General features: G+C 49.0%; 3 protein-coding genes across 11 annotated transcripts in view; 2 read left to right on the top strand and 1 right to left on the bottom strand.

Annotated features, from left to right (window-relative positions):
* The window catches only part of Ppp2r5d (protein phosphatase 2 regulatory subunit B'delta), a 21,845-nt gene extending 13,890 nt beyond the window's left edge, over nucleotides 1-7,955 (top strand). For 3 of the 4 annotated variants that reach the window (XM_015487747.2, XM_048805338.1, XM_048805339.1), the window contains 14 exons: nucleotides 2,180-2,408; nucleotides 2,646-2,845; nucleotides 2,931-3,041; nucleotides 3,140-3,232; nucleotides 3,727-3,857; nucleotides 3,999-4,058; nucleotides 4,167-4,275; nucleotides 4,491-4,544; nucleotides 4,857-5,027; nucleotides 5,129-5,256; nucleotides 5,926-6,027; nucleotides 6,286-6,358; nucleotides 6,502-6,618; nucleotides 6,768-7,955. In XM_015487747.2, the coding sequence (XP_015343233.1) occupies nucleotides 2,180-2,408; nucleotides 2,646-2,845; nucleotides 2,931-3,041; nucleotides 3,140-3,232; nucleotides 3,727-3,857; nucleotides 3,999-4,058; nucleotides 4,167-4,275; nucleotides 4,491-4,544; nucleotides 4,857-5,027; nucleotides 5,129-5,256; nucleotides 5,926-6,027; nucleotides 6,286-6,358; nucleotides 6,502-6,618; nucleotides 6,768-6,905 (1,716 nt within the window). In that variant the 3' untranslated portion in view covers nucleotides 6,906-7,955. Of the gene's footprint in view, nucleotides 1-2,179; nucleotides 2,409-2,645; nucleotides 2,846-2,930; nucleotides 3,042-3,139; nucleotides 3,233-3,726; nucleotides 3,858-3,998; nucleotides 4,059-4,166; nucleotides 4,276-4,490; nucleotides 4,545-4,856; nucleotides 5,028-5,128; nucleotides 5,257-5,925; nucleotides 6,028-6,285; nucleotides 6,359-6,501 lie in introns of all 4 variants that reach the window. The other variant, XM_048805340.1, reaches the window with a different exon arrangement.
* Nucleotides 6,288-9,666, bottom strand: Mea1 (male-enhanced antigen 1). Of its 4 annotated transcripts, XM_048805345.1 has the most exons (5): nucleotides 9,451-9,643; nucleotides 8,699-8,979; nucleotides 8,508-8,610; nucleotides 8,068-8,224; nucleotides 6,288-6,671 (listed from the first exon to the last, which is right to left on the bottom strand). In XM_048805345.1, the coding sequence occupies exons 1-4, from the start codon at nucleotides 9,626-9,628 to the stop codon at nucleotides 8,073-8,075; spliced, it is 714 nt and encodes a 237-aa protein (XP_048661302.1). In that variant the 5' UTR covers nucleotides 9,629-9,643; the 3' UTR covers nucleotides 6,288-6,671; nucleotides 8,068-8,072. The 4 variants fall into 4 exon arrangements, with proteins under 4 accessions (XP_048661302.1, XP_015343240.1, XP_015343242.2 ...); XM_015487754.2 differs by lacking the exon at nucleotides 6,288-6,671 and having other exon boundaries at nucleotides 7,837-8,224; nucleotides 9,514-9,666; XM_015487756.2 differs by lacking the exon at nucleotides 6,288-6,671 and having other exon boundaries at nucleotides 7,837-8,224.
* A 48-nt stretch (nucleotides 9,667-9,714) lies between these two features.
* Klhdc3 (kelch domain containing 3) lies at nucleotides 9,715-16,240 on the top strand. Of its 3 annotated transcripts, none has more exons than XM_015487752.2 (11): nucleotides 9,715-9,934; nucleotides 12,126-12,338; nucleotides 12,514-12,690; nucleotides 12,847-12,962; nucleotides 13,136-13,207; nucleotides 13,328-13,541; nucleotides 13,612-13,698; nucleotides 13,844-13,952; nucleotides 14,077-14,150; nucleotides 14,267-14,345; nucleotides 15,607-16,240. In XM_015487752.2, exons 2-11 carry the CDS (start codon nucleotides 12,185-12,187, stop codon nucleotides 15,671-15,673), a joined length of 1,149 nt encoding a protein of 382 aa, XP_015343238.1. In that variant the 5' UTR covers nucleotides 9,715-9,934; nucleotides 12,126-12,184; the 3' UTR covers nucleotides 15,674-16,240. The 3 variants fall into 3 exon arrangements, with proteins under 3 accessions (XP_015343238.1, XP_048661299.1, XP_048661300.1); XM_048805342.1 differs by lacking the exon at nucleotides 9,715-9,934 and adding an exon at nucleotides 11,130-11,150; XM_048805343.1 differs by lacking the exon at nucleotides 9,715-9,934 and adding an exon at nucleotides 11,240-11,833.
* Nucleotides 16,241-16,332: the final 92 nt, after the last annotated feature.

A 16,332-nucleotide genomic window follows, 5' to 3' on the forward strand; every position in this document is an offset into this window, starting at 1 on the left:
CTGTGTAAAAGCATATTCTTTGCTTCTGCGGCTTTTTGAAACTTTTGGATTATCTATTGACTTTTGGGTTTGTTACTTTTTTTTTTTTTTTTTTTTTGGTACCAGGGATTGAACCCAGGGTCACTTAACCACTCAGTCACGTCCCCAGCTCTTTTTTTTTATATTTTATTAGAGACAGGGTCTCGCTGAGTTGTGTAAGGCCTTACCAAATTGCTGAGGCTAGCTTTTTTTTTTTTTTTTATTGGTTGTTCAAAACATTACAAAGCTCTTGACATATCATATTTCATACATTAGATTCAAGTGGGTTATGAACTCCCATTTTTACCCCAAATACAGATTGCAGAATCACATCGGTTACACATCCACATTTTTACATAATGCTGAGGCTAGCTTTGAATCCACTTCCTCCTGCCTTAACCTTCCCAGTTGCTGGGATTATAGGTGTGTGCCATCATACCTGGTTTATCTATTGACTTTCTACAGTAGAAAATATAAGTTCTCACCATTCCTGTGCCCCTATGCTGACATTGCCCCTCTTCTCAAAATGCTTATTAATTTTGGTGAAATTACTAGGATTGTGTAACTATTTTTCATAGTTACATTTATCACATGGTTTTCATAAACATAATTCTACTTATTTATTTTTTCTTGTGAGACTCTTCAAGTGTTTGCAGCAAAACTTTTTTTTTTTTTTTTTCCTTCTTCTGGGGATGGAACCTAGGTCCTTGTACATGCTAAGCAAGTATTCTACTGCTAAGCTACACCCTAGCCCCAAACAAAGCTCCCCACTGCCCTTTTTAAAAAAAATTTTGTAGTGCTGGGGATCAAATCCAGGGCCTTGATTGTGTTAGGCAAGAGCTCCACCACTGCGCTATCTCCCCATCCTGAAAAGCTTTTCTTAAATTTAGGATCTTTATTAAGCTTAATTTCTAGTAGTAAAACTACCAAGACATGAGAATAAATTTATTTTACCCTTTAATTGAAGAAAGTCATACATTCATTGATCTTAGATGTACTGCTCAGTGAATTTTTAGGTATGTACCACTTGCCAGATCCAATCAAGATGTAAATAAAATGTTTCCAACACTAAGAAAATTCTTCATTGATGGGGCTAGGGATGTAGCTCAGTGGTAGAACACTTCCTAGCATGTATGAGGCCCTGGGATCAATCCTAAATACCACAAAAAACAACAGCCAGGTGCAGTAGGGCTTATCTGTAATCCCAGTGGCTTGGGAAGCTAAGGCAGGAGGAGCTCGAGTTCAAAGCCAGCCTTAGCAACTTGGTGAGGCCCTATACAACTTGGTGAGACCCTGTCTCAAAATCAAAAATAAAAAGGGCTGGGGATGTGGCTCAGGGATTGAGCACCTCTGGGTTCAATTCCTAGTATAAAAACAGCAACAACAACAACAAAACAGTATTCCTAATGTCTCTTCTCAGCAGTACCTTACCACCACTACCCTTACTCCTTCTCCACCGCCATCCCTACTCTGGCAAGATAACCACTTTTCTGATTTGTGTCACTATCAATCCATCAATTTATTTTGCCTGAATTAGAATGAAGTGTTTTTGTTGTTGTTGTGGTTTTGAGAAAGGGTTTTACAATGTTGCCCAGGCTTGTCTCAAATCTCAAATTCTTGGGCTCAAGCGATCCTCCTGCTCCAGGCTCCTAAAGAGCAGGAGTACAGGTGCATGCCACCATGCTTGGCAGGAATGAACATTTTGAGGGTTTTTCCCCACTGCCTGAGTATCACTTTGGGAGACATGACTTTCTTTTGTTTTATACCATGGATTGAACTGAGGGACACTTAACCACTGAGCCACATCCCCAGCCCTTTTTTATTTTATTTTTTAAATTTGAGACAGGGTCTCACCAAGTTGTATAGGCCCTTGTAAAATTGCTGAGACTGGCTTTGAACTTATGATCCTCCTGGCTCAGTCTCTTGAGTTGCTGGGATTATAGGTGTGCACTACTGTGCCTAGTGAGACATGACCTCTTGACTGTTTCCTTCCAAGGCTACAGTCTATACCCATTCCTGTTTCTGGCCTAACTTCTTTAGAGTAAGAGACAACTGCTTACTGCCTAGGCTGTACAGGCATAAACAGAGTAGGGATGGAGGGAAGCCTAGGGTGGGAAGATCTCCTGGGGAGTGGACTTCAACAGATTACTTGTTTGACCAGGCACAGCCCCAGCCCCAGCCCCAGCCTCAGCCTCAGCCCCAACCTCAACCTCAGTCTCAGCCACCATCATCCAACAAGCGTCCCAGCAACAGCACACCCCCCCCAACGCAGCTCAGCAAAATCAAGTACTCAGGGGGACCCCAGATTGTCAAGAAGGAGCGACGGCAAAGCTCCTCCCGCTTCAACCTCAGCAAGAACCGGGAGCTGCAGAAGCTTCCTGCCCTGAAAGGTACTTGCAGCTAGTCAGAATGGTTATCATGCACTGGGCATTGGCAGAATGGAAGTTTTAGGGTATCTTGGGCAGAAGAGAATTCAAGAGAATGTGAGGGGGACTTTCATTGGGGTGGAGGTCCAGGGAACAGGATGGTAACTGTGGGAAAGGGGAAAGCTCTGTAAGGCCAGCAGGTCGGGCATGAGGGATGAGGGATGGGGGAGGAGAAGCTAACTGCTGGGGCCCCTTCCACAGACTCACCAACCCAGGAGCGGGAGGAGCTGTTTATACAGAAGCTACGCCAGTGCTGCGTCCTCTTTGACTTTGTGTCAGACCCACTCAGTGACCTCAAATTTAAGGAGGTGAAGCGGGCAGGACTCAATGAGATGGTGGAGTACATCACCCACAGCCGTGATGTTGTCACTGAGGCCATCTACCCTGAGGCTGTAACCATGGTGGGCATGGGGAAAGAACACAAGGGCTAGGGGTGGGGGCCCTGGAGAAGCCTGCACGGTGCTCTAAGCTGGGCCTACCCCTCAGTTTTCAGTGAACCTCTTCCGGACACTGCCACCTTCATCGAATCCCACAGGGGCTGAATTCGATCCAGAGGAAGATGAGCCTACCTTGGAAGCTGCCTGGCCTCATCTTCAGGTACCAGGGCAAGGGAGCATGCTGTCTCTGGCTGCAAGGAACAGGGTATCTTTTATTCCTTGGGGAGTTCCTCAGTGGATGTTTCTTTTCCTCTACAGCTTGTATATGAGTTTTTCTTACGTTTCCTTGAGTCTCCTGATTTCCAGCCGAATATAGCCAAGAAGTATATTGACCAGAAGTTTGTCCTTGCTGTGAGTCCCTGAGGTTCCTGCCTTCCCCCTCTATCCATTCCATAAGCTGTAGCCCCATGCCTCCCCTCACCTCTGTCCCAGATGCTCTTTCCCATTATGACTATTATACTGGAATTTCAGCTGGGTTTAGTTTAAGGAGACCATGGGGGGTTAAAAAAGCTCAGTGCCCTTAGGAAGCTTTTAGCAAAATGGAAAAAAAAAAGCAACACAGTACTTCTCAATGGGATATATATATATATATATATATATACATACATACATACATACATACATATATATACACACACACACACACACACACACATATACATGCATGGCCAGATACCACTTGGAGTAGATCAGTAGACTAGAATTACTCTGCTTTCCAGACACTTGTCCTTATTCCCCTTTCTCCAGAAAACCTGGAAGCTTCCCCTGGCTAAGACCCTGTCACCTAGCCCTAGCCTTCCCTGGCTGCCGCCTCACTTGCTGCCTTTCCTCCCTCCTGCTTCCAGCTCCTGGACCTATTTGACAGTGAGGATCCTCGAGAGCGGGACTTTCTCAAGACCATTTTGCATCGTATCTATGGCAAGTTTTTGGGGCTCCGGGCTTATATCCGTAGGCAGATCAACCACATCTTCTATAGGTGAGTTCATGAGCCCAGACTTAGGATCAAAGCAAGCCTTTGCTAGGGAGGAGAGGGGGAGCAGCGAGATAATGGAGACTCTGCAGAATGCAGGAGGGACATCAGGGTTAGTGTCAAGAGAGCCCATTTTCTTCCTCTCAGGTTCATCTATGAGACAGAGCATCACAATGGGATTGCTGAACTCCTGGAGATCTTGGGCAGGTGAGAGGTGGAGTAGAGGAACATAGATACCTGAAAAAGGTTGGGAGGACTGGTGCATTGAACTTGGATCTAGCTATTTGGTCCTAAAAAACCTCCATTAACTCCTAGTATCATCAATGGCTTTGCCCTACCCCTTAAGGAAGAGCATAAGATGTTTCTCATCCGTGTCCTGCTTCCGCTTCACAAAGTCAAGTCCCTGAGTGTATACCACCCTCAGGTGAGGTGCCTTCCTCCTGATGATCCCCAACTTGGGCAGGAAAGACAAGGAGGGGAGGGAAGGGAAGGTATTTCTGCTGGGATAGTTATGGCACAGGGAATGGGTGGGATAAATCCTTTATATTTCCCCTTCCATTTTGGGATCTTGTTTTTGTCATTGAATTGTGAGACCGTCTGGCCCTAATTTCACCTCCTTTCTACCTCAACCTTTTGCAGTTGGCTTACTGTGTGGTACAATTCCTGGAGAAGGAGAGCAGTCTGACTGAGCCGGTAATTCCCCTTCTGAGCCCAAGTCAACCTTTTATTGTCATCAGCATTGCTTACCAATTTATAATTGAGCAATGCCGTAAGTAGGTGCTCAGGAGGGCTGTGGCCTGATAGGTGACATGGTTTCCTCCCTGAATGAGAAATGAAATCTATATACACTTAGGAAGCAGATCCAAGCCAAAGAAACATGAGCCGTTAGCTGAGGTTACCCAAACTCTGCCCACAAGGCTAAGGGTGGGGAAGAGAGGCAGGAAAGCTTCCCAGAAAACCAGACAGTATTAAGAATTTTATCCTTACGTCTTCTTCTCACAACAGGTGATTGTGGGACTTCTTAAGTTTTGGCCCAAGACTCACAGCCCCAAGGAGGTGATGTTCCTGAATGAACTAGAGGAGATTCTGGATGTCATTGAACCCTCAGAATTTAGCAAAGTGATGGAACCACTCTTCCGTCAGCTTGCCAAGTGTGTCTCCAGCCCCCATTTCCAGGTGAAGCCAAACTCAGCATATCCAAGGCTCCCAGGAATTTAGCAGATCTTGAGTAAGGCAGGTAGATAGTGCCTCCATTGAGTCCCACCTCTCTCCACCAGGTGGCAGAGCGTGCTCTCTATTACTGGAATAATGAATACATCATGAGCCTGATAAGTGACAATGCTGCCAGAGTCCTCCCCATCATGTTCCCTGCACTGTACAGGAACTCCAAGAGCCACTGGAACAAGTATGGGGCTGGGCTGGGGCTGGGTGTGGGGATCTGGTTTTGGAACCTTTGAAGGTGTGAATCTCACCTGATCACTCAGCAAGTGGGGCTGATGCCCACTGTTTATTGGTAGATCCTTGAGGGACTGACTAGAGAGAAAAGATGCCTGTATGAGAGATCTCTGGGATATCAAATAGCAGAGCATTGGCCTGTACATTGCTCTTTGGGGTCAGCTATTCCACAGGTATGTTACAGCTTTGAAGACACAATTCTATGCTGGGAGAAGCTGATGTGATCCATTTAGAGAGCATGCATAGAATCTAAGAGTTGTTTTAAAAAAAAAAAAAAGCTTCTTGCTGAGAGCAAACATATAGTATGGTACACTCAGTCCATTGTGTTGCTGGGAGGCCATTAGTGTGGATTAGAGTCGGAAGTGGTATAAAGAAGGAAGACTTTTGGAGTATGGGATAGGGGAAGTATAGACAGGTGGATCAGTATTTGCAAAGATCATGAAATGCTAGTCTTAAGTCACACAATTTGGCTAGAACTATCTGCTTATAAAGGTTTGGGAAATGGGGGTAGTAAATGAAAAAGCTGTTGGTAGAGACACCTCCTATAAACAAGTAAACATGGGGCCCAGGCATTAAGGGTAGGCTCTGGCCTGCATGTGATCTTTCTTCTGGGTGGCAGGACAATCCATGGACTGATCTACAATGCCCTGAAGCTGTTTATGGAAATGAATCAGAAGCTCTTTGATGATTGCACACAACAGTACAAGGCAGAGAAACAGAAGTGAGTATTTCTCTCCCTGGAAGACTTTTTTTTTTCTTTAAATATTGTTTTATTTTATTTTTAAATATTTATTTTTAGGTGTAGATGGACACAACATAATGCCTTTATTTTTATGTGGTGCTGAGGATCGAACCCGGATCCTGCCCGTGCTAGGCGAGCGCTCTATCGCTGAGCCACAATCCCAGCCCTCCCTGGAAGACTTTCATTTTTTACTTCCAGCACACTTTCGTTCTCTCATTCCTACTTTTGCTCCCTCAGGGGCCGGTTCCGAATGAAGGAAAGAGAAGAGATGTGGCAAAAGATTGAGGAGCTGGCCCGGCTTAATCCTCAGGTGAGATTTTTATGCCACTGCCCTGAACTCAGGGTCCCATCTGGAACTAGGGGTTAGGGATTTTTGGTGGAAGAATATGAGACACACAGTCCCACAAACCTCTGAAGTGGCTCTCAACTCTTCATCCACATCTCCTCCCTCAGTATCCCATGTTCCGTGCTCCTCCACCTCTGCCTCCTGTGTACTCCATGGAGACAGAAACCCCTACAGCAGAGGACATCCAGCTTCTGAAGAGGACGGTGGAGACAGAGGCTGTGCAGGTGGGAGGGCACCAGGGGTAAGGACTGGGGAGGTGGAGTAGAAATTAACAGGTCTGGAAGGGAAAGAAGAGCAACAGAACCTAAGAGAAGGAAATACAATTCCTTGGGAATTGATCATCATTCCTTGTCTTCTCCCTATCCACTTGTAGATGCTGAAGGACATCAAGAAGGAAAAAGTGCTGCTTCGGAGGAAGTCAGAGTTGCCCCAGGACGTCTACACCATCAAGGCACTGGAGGCCCATAAGCGGGCAGAAGAGTTCCTAACTGCCAGCCAAGAGGCTCTCTGACCCCCTCACCTTCCCACAGGGTCACAGCCCACTCAGCCCTGGGACGCTGCCCCAGCCCTCCACCCTCTGCTCCCTACTGGCTGACTTGGGGAAAGGCAGCACCTCTCTAGCTAGCGACTCTAGAGGATGGAGGCACTTGAAGCAGGGACACCCAGTGGTCTCTCTTCTCCCCAAAGCGTGTTCATGCCTCCCTGTGGCTAGTACAGACAGGCTGAGCATCAAGATGCTCAGTGCAAAGAGAACCTGGGGATGCCTGTCCCCCTTCTGCTCCTAACCCACAGCTATATGAGGTTGCTGAGAAATACACACAGGAATACATATGCTCCTCTCCTCTCCCCTTCATCCTCACCTGAATTCTAGGTGTCTCTTCCTCTCCCCTGACTGCAGAGGCATATAGGAAGGAGCAGGAGGTTATTCTCACCAAAGTTATGTCAAGCTCCACTGGCCCCTGGAGTGAGTAGCTGGAGGGGAGTCAAACTCCAGCAGCACAAATAAGCCCCCAGCCCTAGCAGTGTGCAGGCCGACAGGGTTTTATTATTTCCTTTTATTCCCTGCCTGTTCAAGAGAACATGGAGATCCTAAAGGAGAAAAGTACTGGCTGTGGACAACAGATGATGAATATAGAGCCCAGATGGACCAAGCAGGGGAGGGTGTAAATAATCACCCCTACCCTACACCCCCTCTCTGGTGAGCAGCAGCCCTGGGATCACAAACATGGAAGGGACCACCCTGTGGCTGACTGCTTTCCTGTGCTGTTGGTTCCCAAAGTTGAAAGAAGAAAGCAGGGAGCAGTGCCCCAAGCATAGCTCCCCCCAATACCTATTTATTTCCTTGTTTGTGCTGATGCTGGGCAGGCCCTAACTGGTCCCTTTTGGAGAGGAAAGGGGCTGGGAGGGCTGGACCCAGGTTCCAGGAATACAGGCAGTGTGGCTTTTGGCTGTGTACATAGGGTGCTTTATTCTCCACAGAATGATACATGTTAAGGTGGGTTGGGCTTGGGCCAATGTCCCCATATGTACAGAACTGAATAAAGTGGGTCTCTGAGCAGAAGTCTGATTTGCCTTGATGTGAAAGGGTGATGGGTAAGATATTACAACCAGAGGATGTATTCAGTCCTGTGCTAGTTCTGGCCTGGAATGTAGAAAGATGAGGCAGTTCTTACTATGGTCACTTCCAAGCAGGAGATGCCTGCCGGGCTTGAAGGGCTTTCTGTACCACATCTTCCCACTGGGCATCTGATATCTCCCGAGCCCAGGCAGGAACTCCTGGTGCAGGAAGGCTTACTCCAGCCATTGTTCTTTTCACCAGCTCTACATGTTCTGAAATCACAGCCAGAGGCTGGTTAGGAGATAGAAACAATGGGCCCAGCTCCTCTTCCCATTTCTTGAATCAACCCAGAGCCCTTAACTGGTGGGGTCACCAGATCCATCTTATTTCTAAGCAACCCTGCTCATCCCCCAGTCTAGCAGAATAATGTTTCACCTGGATTCTGAAGTCAGCAAAATCCTAGCTTACAAACTAGGAATAAATTATTCCCCTGTAATTTCCCTTTCTTGGTTCAAGCCAGTCTATTATTCCCTAATGAAAGAATGATCCTTTTACCTGGGTCCATGGGAATAGAACTGTGGCTGCTCAATGCAGTAGCTCCCTCCTCATCTTCATCCTCACTCTCTAATGGTGGGTCTGGCAAATGAAGCCCCAGGGCCTGTGGAACCAGAGAGACAGGTAGGGTCCTGCTTTAATTTTCAGGAGCTCAGTTTTATTTGTTTTTTTAACAATTCCCTCCACTATACCTGGATCCGATCCTGGATGTCAGCAACTACATCTTCTCCATCCCCCACTGGTGCGAGCTCCACCTCCTCTTGTTCAGGATCTTGGTTTAGGGGCTGGTAGGAGTAGCCAGCCGGGCCTGCCCCTGTTTCCTCCTGCTCTTCTTCAGGCTCCTCACTGCTCCAATCCCCAGTGCCTTCTGTAGGGCCCTGATGTGGCCCCAGTTCTTCAGTCTGATTGGGGAAGATACGCTCAGGGCCCATGGTGTCTCCCCCTAGAACTACTGCGGCCATCCGGGCAGGGGCTGCAAGAACAGGGAGGCAGGAGGATAGGGATTGGATGAAACTAGGAGCGCCTTCATCTTATTTTCCAGCTTCTCACAGTCTCCTTGTTTCCATCAAACCAGCTTCACTCCCCAAGTTTCCTGCATCCTTCTCCCCTACTCGCATCCTTCTCCCCTACTCCTTCAGTCTCTCGTTGCTCCCCCTTTTAAGTCCGGGCTCTTTTCTAGGACCAGGCCCCACCCGCCTCTCTCTCCCAGTCTCTAAATAAACAGCCCAACTAGAGACCCTACCAGCTTTCCAGAACCCCGGCTTCCCCACCACGCCCCTCCCGGACTAAAGAACCCCAGGTCGCACGTCTCCCCAGGACAGAGCATACCCTCCCCCTCCTCCTTTCTCCTAAGGGTTCCCCTCTAAACCGTCTAACAAAACCCCTTCAGGCTCCCGGGGCGCCCCTCAAAAGGTCCCAGTTGCGGCGTCCCCACCCGCCCCACCGATTCTCAGCGCCGGTGTTTCCGCGCGCCTCACCCTCTCAGAGCCCACCGTCCGACCCGCACCTTCACTTCCGGTGGGGCAGGACGTGCCGGGGCTCCCAGTCCTCCAGCCCCGCCCCGTGCTCTGGACTGACGCGAGCGAGGACGAAGAGTCCGCCCCTAGCCCCGCCTCCGCCATCCCCTGCCCGGACAACAAAGGACTACATTACCCAGTGAACCCCACGGCCTTGACACATATGTGCACATGCGCATAATCTCTCCGTAGGCTCCTGCCCCTACGGCCCTCAGGAAACCTGTGGACTACAAGTCCCGGAAGGCGTCGGGACGTAACTCAGACTGCACGTGCGCGCCCCGCTGCCCGCCGGAAGGACGGAGCCTGGCTGTGTTTATCTCGTTGGGGACTTAGGCGTCGGTTGGCGCGCAACTGGTTCTAGGCTTCTGGCAGCGCGAGGACCCGCGGCCCCGCCCCGGCCCGGCCTGGCAGGTAGCCTGGGATGGGTTGAGGGGCAAGGAAGAATTAGGGGGGCTGGCGACGCCTCTGCTAAGGGCTGGAGTCGTGGGGGAGGGGCCTGAATGATGAGGTGGGGGTGGGGAGGGAACTAGGGGGATGATGGGAAAGGAGAGTGTTAATGGGGAAAGGACTGGAGGAGGGTGGTGGTTGGAAAGTGGGAGAGACCTGGTGGCTAAAGGAGACATTGAAGGAAATTGGGAGGAAGACGGGTTAAAAGGAAGCGAGGAAGTTGAGCATAATGAAAGGAGGGGGTGTCTTGCGTTGTGGGGGAGGGGAGTCCGAGTAGGGTGGAAGAAAACAGAGTCATTCAGAGGAATATCTGTGGCCGAAAGGAGACAATCAGTGTTAGTTTTTCTTCCTTTCGTAGAGGTAGAAAAATGGTGGAGGGCTCTTGGGGTGTTCTTGTAGTGGTGGGAGAAGAAAATGAGAAAACTGCAAAGCTCTCAGAAGAAGGGCCACAAATGGGGCGTGGGTCTTGCAAGAAACCAGGGAAAGGGATCGATATACATTAAGGAAATGGAAGGAGCTTGAAAATGACATAGTGATGGAGGATCGGGGAGACCCAAAGATAAGAAGAGCCTCTTAGACCTTCTGGCTTGGTCTCGCTTTGAGTTGTCTTTGTAGAGGAGAAGCTAAGATTCTCTCTCCAACCCTTTGGCTGGAATTGCTTGTTTATTCTGTGTGCATTCTTAAACTTTACCTGGACTTTTTTGAAGGGAGAGTAGAGACTGTGAGGGAAGATGAAATACTTGCATTCCTAAACCCTTCAACCTCCTAACTCCACAAACCCAGATCCAAGATATTTTGGATTGTGAGTTGGAGTAACCGAAGTGAGAGTAGCTTGGCTGTGGCTATTTCAGGTTTTGCGGGATGGCTATTTAAAGCATGGGATGTGGGGTTGGGGGAGGCTGGGTGGGTGGGACTGGAAAGCCAACTGAAAGCCATGTCTCTTTCCTGCAAGGGGTTTCTCCCTTACTTGAGTTTTGTTGTTGTTTGTTTGTGTCTTCTTCTTTCTTCTTCTTCTTTTTTTTTTTTTTTTGTGTGTGTGTGTGTGTCTGAGTTTCTTCCTGGTTCTTCTCTCTGCCAAGGCTTTTTGAACTGGGAGCAGATGATCCACCAAACCCAGCAGGTGTCTGCCTGCAAAGGCATTACCAGTTGCAAGAGGATTTGCTTGAAAGAGCCCTCAAATGTACCCATTATCACTAGCTTGGCAGGTTACCTTTAAGAGACCATGACCTCTTGTGCTGAGAAAAGACTGAGGTCTTTCTCTTGTTCTGCTCAAAAGCATTTTTGCTTCCCATCCCCTTTCCAGTGCACACTGCCAGCCCTGTACCCCTTTCAGGGACCCCACGTAGAGGAAGAGCTGCTGGAAATGGCTTTGTTCTCTACTATAATAGCAGGGTTGGGGAAGTGGCAGAAAAAGAAAACTCCTCTTCCCTGTCCCCAAACACCAGCACACACATAACTTTCTGGCTTAAGTTTATAGTCCTGGCAGCATACCAGGCACAGCTGTCAAAGGAACTCCTCGTGCCTGTGGGCACCCTGGGTGACCCCAGTGACAGTGGCTCAGCTTGAAAAGGACTTGCTGTAAGGGGATAATCAACCATGGTAACATGGAGTTCTCTGTCCTGGGTAGGGGCACTGTTACACTCAAAGCCTAAAAGCTTTTTTTGCTTTAAAGCACCCTTGCCAGTTTCAATGGGCTATCTGGAGCTGGCTGGGCTATTAATAGCTATGAGTATTTTGGGATCCCTTTCCCCACCTTTAAGAGCATAGAGATTCTTAGAGAGGTGGCAGTAAGCAGAGCCAGAGTCAAGAGAACACACCGAGCCCAGGAAGGGGGCTTAGAGCTTGTGCCAAGCCAAGAACAGGGTAAAGTCTGTATGAATAGGGGCAACCATGATCACCAGATTCTGAACTGGCATTAGTATAAGGTGGCCCCACCCTTTGCAGTGGGAGAACACAGAGCCAGGGCTAGCTCCTTGACCTCAGCAGCCGTTCTGGAACAAGGCCAGCTACCTGAGCTGTGACTACTGTTCCTGCAGAGGGGTGGTGTGGGAGGGCCACCAGGGTGACACTTGGAGGCAGGGGCTGGTCCTGGGCAGTCACGAAGAGCCAGGCAGAAGCCTTGCCTGAGGAGCCTGTGGCCCTGACTTGTGTGCAGGTAGCAGAGGCAGCAGGCCGTGCCGGGGGGGCATGTTGCTGTAACCAGTGACCCAGGGGATGTTACGGTGGACAGTGCATCTGGAGGGCGGGCCACGCAGGGTGAACCATGCTGCAGTGGCTGTTGGGCATCGGGTATACTCCTTCGGGGGTTACTGCTCTGGTGAAGACTACGAGACACTGCGTCAGATAGATGTGCACATTTTCAATGCAGGTAAGCCAAAGCCAGCACTGTCCCTAGGTGCCCATATCAGGGAGGGGAAAAGGTGACTGGATGAGGTTTGGTGGTGGTCCCTGTGCCCAAAGAGATTGGGGATAAATGTCTGGTTTGAGAAAAATTGGACGTCCTGGAGGGAGGGACAACAGGCTGAGCAGAGCTGTGCCCACAGTGTCCTTGCGTTGGACAAAGCTGCCTCCAGTGAGGCCTGCCATCCGTGGGCAAGCTCCTGTGGTACCTTACATGCGGTATGGACACTCAACCGTTCTCATCGATGACACAGTCTTCCTTTGGGGTGGGCGGAATGACACCGAAGGGGCCTGCAACGTACTCTATGCCTTTGATGTCAGTGAGTATGGGTCTCAAAGAGAAGCTGTGTTCTGCCAAATGGTGCCTTAGGGGCGTGGGAAAGGTATGGTTGGGGGTACTGGGTAGTAGGGCACCCCTGAGTTTAGGAGGGAGTGTCAGAGATTGCTGACCTTTGTCATTCTCTCACCTCCTTCAGATACTCACAAATGGTCCACACCCCGAGTGTCAGGAACGGTTCCTGGTGCCCGGGATGGACATTCAGCTTGTGTCCTGGGCAAGATCATGTATATTTTTGGGGGCTACGAGCAGTTGGTAAGTCTGGGAGGAAGCTAGGGGGTTAGTGTGGAAATGAGAAAGAGGAAGGGGGATTTAGCATGGTAGAATTGGAGGCTTTTTTGGCTTGTTAGCAAGTTTTGAGGGAAGGAGTAGAAAGTCAGAGAGTGACCACTGGCCCTCTCTGTTCTTTCCTTTCTCTTCCATCTCAGGCGGACTGCTTTTCCAATGACATTCATAAACTGGATACCAGCACCATGACATGGACCCTTGTTTGTACAAAGGTCAGCATTTCTTTCCCCTGGATCCCCCCCTTCATAGAAATCATAGAAAACTCAAATTGGACAGATCTCTTTTCAGTGTCTGTGCTGAAGTTCTCCCCCATCTCTCTGCCACCTGCTCAGGGCAATCCTGCACGCTGGAGGGACTTCCACTCAGCCACAATGCTGGGCAATCACATGTATGTCTTTGGAGGCCGTGCTGACCGCTTTGGGCCATTCCATTCTAACAATGAGATTTACTGCAACCGTATTCGCGTCTTTGACACCAGAACTGAGGCCTGGCTGGACTGCCCACCCACTCCAGTGCTGCCTGAGGGACGCCGGAGCCACTCAGCCTGTGAGTGTGTTACTTGCTTGTGGAGTCCCCTATCAGATCTCACACTCTTAACATTTTGCTGTTTTTCCAGTTGGCTACAATGGAGAGCTGTACATCTTTGGTGGCTATAATGCAAGGCTGAACCGGCACTTCCATGATCTCTGGAAGTTTAACCCTGGTAAAAAGCACTGCCTTTAGGGGAGGCACAAGGAGTAATTGAGGTGGGAGGAAAAGAAAAATAATCCTGAGTAGGTGAGGGGCTGGAGGGGTGAAGATATTTGGACAAGACAGGTACTGAATTTATACATTAACTTCTCTTTTAGTATCTTTTACCTGGAAAAAAATTGAACCAAAGGGGAAGGGGCCATGTCCCCGCCGGCGCCAGTGCTGCTGCATTGTTGGTGACAAGATTGTCCTCTTTGGGGGTACCAGGTTAGGAGGAGAGGGGAAGGCTTAGGAATGGCCCTAAGTCTGTGACTAACAGTGGGAGGTATTTGAGCAAGAGGGTCTTGTGGGTTGTGTTTCCTCTGACCTTCATTTCTCTTGATCCCTTTAGCCCGTCTCCCGAGGAAGGCCTGGGAGATGAATTTGACCTCATAGATCACTCTGATTTACACATTTTGGACTTTAGTAAGTTATTTCTGAACTGCTCCTGCCATCAGGGTCCCTGTCTTTGGGTGGTAGTGTCCAGGACTGCAATTTTTCTCAGCTTTGACCATTTCCCTACCCCAACTCCTTCTTTAAAGGCCCTAGTCTGAAGACTCTGTGCAAACTCGCGGTGATTCAGTATAATCTGGACCAGTCCTGTTTGCCCCATGACATCAGGTACAGCAAGTGGTTACAAAGGAGGGATTGGTTGAGGGTGAATGTACAGCACAGGTGTGACCTGATTAGTTTCAGTATGGAAGAGACTTTTTTTTAGGTTGTGCTAGGGACTTAGTGTTCATATGAGGGATAGGTGGAAGGAGGCGAAGGTGTACAGTCAGTCACCTGTCAGGTGGGTCAGTTATGTAGGGAAAAGAAAAATGCAGCTGGGTGCAGTGAGTGGCACATGCCTATGATCTCAGGTACTCAGGGACTAAAACAAAAGGATTGCCACATTTGAGGTCAGCCTGGGCAGGAGGCCCTGGGTTCAGTTTCCGGTTTTGCCCCCTCCCCCTAGTCTAGTTTTTTGAACCACACTCAGAAGCATTGCTTCCTGATACCTGAGCTTATATAGTTTTTGTTAACATGCTGAGAACAGCTATTAAGTCTTAGACCCTGCATGCAAAGTAAAGGCAAGTTTAGAAGCCTCTAACCTTAGTTTCAGAATTAAGGGAACTCCTGGCTTCTTGCCTTTGAATTCCATTCTTAGTATCAGATTAAGCACCAAGTTACTTTGTGTATCATTTTGCCCTTCTGGTTTATTCTGAACCACTATCCTTTATGTCAGTTCACTTTAATTCTTACTTGTTGAGGGTCTTTGTGTTCAGAATTTGGTGACACTTGTCTGAACTGATGGATCCCAGACTGGCTAAAGATTGATACATGTACCTAACACCAAATAGATTGTTCATTGTGTTGGCCTAGTAGCTACTTGGTAAATCTTTGTAGAATGAAAAAATTGTAGTAGAGAAATTTAATTTTAATATGGTGGGATGGATGGAGAAGGCCTCAGGAAGAATAGGAGACCCTACTCTGGGCCTTAAAAGGATGGAAGTTGACAGCAAAAGTAGATGTTACTGGTGGGGTTGAGGTAAACAGGCTGCCAGGTTAAATCTGACCAGAGCAGGAAAAGTAGGTTGGGATGTTTATTGAGATGAACACACAGATCCCAGGTGTTTGGACTCAGGAATGAAAATATATACATACATGTAAATATGCATATATAAACATAAACAGGAAATCCATAGAGCTTAGAGGTGGAGTAGGTGGAATTGGATTTGCTCCTGGGTGGGGTGTGATGATTAAACCTCACTTGGTTGTAAGGAAGAGGTGGCTGTAGGGAATTGAGCTTTATTAGCTTGGAGGGACTTGTGTGTTCATAGCTTTGGGTGAGGAATTCTAGGTGGGGGGGCTCCCTCTTCTGTCCTTTCTTGCCTTCCAGGTGGGAGCTGAATGCCATGACCACCAACAGCAATATCAGTCGTCCCATCGTCTCCTCCCATGGGTAGGAGGAAGTTTCTGCCTTCTGCCGCCTTCCCTCCTGAGCCTGCTGTTGTCTTCACTGCCCCTTCCCATCTCGCCTGCCTGCCCCTTTGGACCCTGGACTCAGTATACCTCCATGTGGAGTTGTTGGACTAGAGGTGTTTTGTGCTGTGAATTCAGTGGGGGAGCTCTAATGGGGAGGGCCAGTTCCCTGCCCCCCCTTGGGCCAAGGGCCCCTTCCCCTTGGTGCTCTGTTCCTGTCCACCTCCCTCCGACTGCTCCTGGGCCTCTGCCCTGCCCCAGGCCAGCCAGGTAGCTAGGCTCTGCTGGGAAGAGAAGGGAATGGGGAGAAGGAGAAGCAAGCAGTGTGTGAGCCTCAGGAGCTTCCCTCTCCCTCCATGCCCAACCCCTTCCCCGTGCTTGAGCCTTGAGCATTGACTGGGAACTGAGAGGAATTGCAGCGGTTGGCTTGAAACCTCCTTCTCCCCGACGTGGGGAGACGGGGACCAGCAGATAATCCCACTCTTCCCTGAGCTGCCGCTGTACCCTGAATGTCAGCCAGCTCGGATTTTATAAAAATGAATTAAAACCTCCCAACGTGTGGCGTGTTTTTATGAAATACCGTGGAGATGGCAGTTGTTTGCCTGATGGCAGTTGTTTGCCTGTGGGACAGGGTGCTGCGGGA

This window comes from Marmota marmota, unplaced genomic scaffold, assembly GCF_001458135.2.
Source record: "Marmota marmota marmota unplaced genomic scaffold, marMar, whole genome shotgun sequence".
Taxonomy (NCBI): domain Eukaryota; kingdom Metazoa; phylum Chordata; class Mammalia; order Rodentia; family Sciuridae; genus Marmota; species Marmota marmota.

Bases quoted from the DNA above. Each gene is read 5' to 3' on its own strand.
- Mea1 (XM_048805345.1), bottom strand. From the start codon at position 9,628: ATGGCGGAGGCGGGGCTAGGGGCGGACTCTTCGTCCTCGCTCGCGTCA. The intron at 8,611-8,698 runs GTATAGTGGAGG...CTGGTTCCACAG, and splicing joins ACATCCAGGATCGGATCCAG to GCCCTGGGGCTTCATTTGCC. The intron at 8,225-8,507 runs GTAAAAGGATCA...CTGTGATTTCAG, and splicing joins TTCTATTCCCATGGACCCAG to AACATGTAGAGCTGGTGAAA.
- Klhdc3 (XM_015487752.2), top strand. From the start codon at position 12,185: ATGTTACGGTGGACAGTGCATCTGGAGGGCGGGCCACGCAGGGTGAAC. The intron at 12,339-12,513 runs GTAAGCCAAAGC...CTGTGCCCACAG, and splicing joins TGTGCACATTTTCAATGCAG to TGTCCTTGCGTTGGACAAAG. The intron at 13,208-13,327 runs GTCAGCATTTCT...CCACCTGCTCAG, and splicing joins GGACCCTTGTTTGTACAAAG to GGCAATCCTGCACGCTGGAG.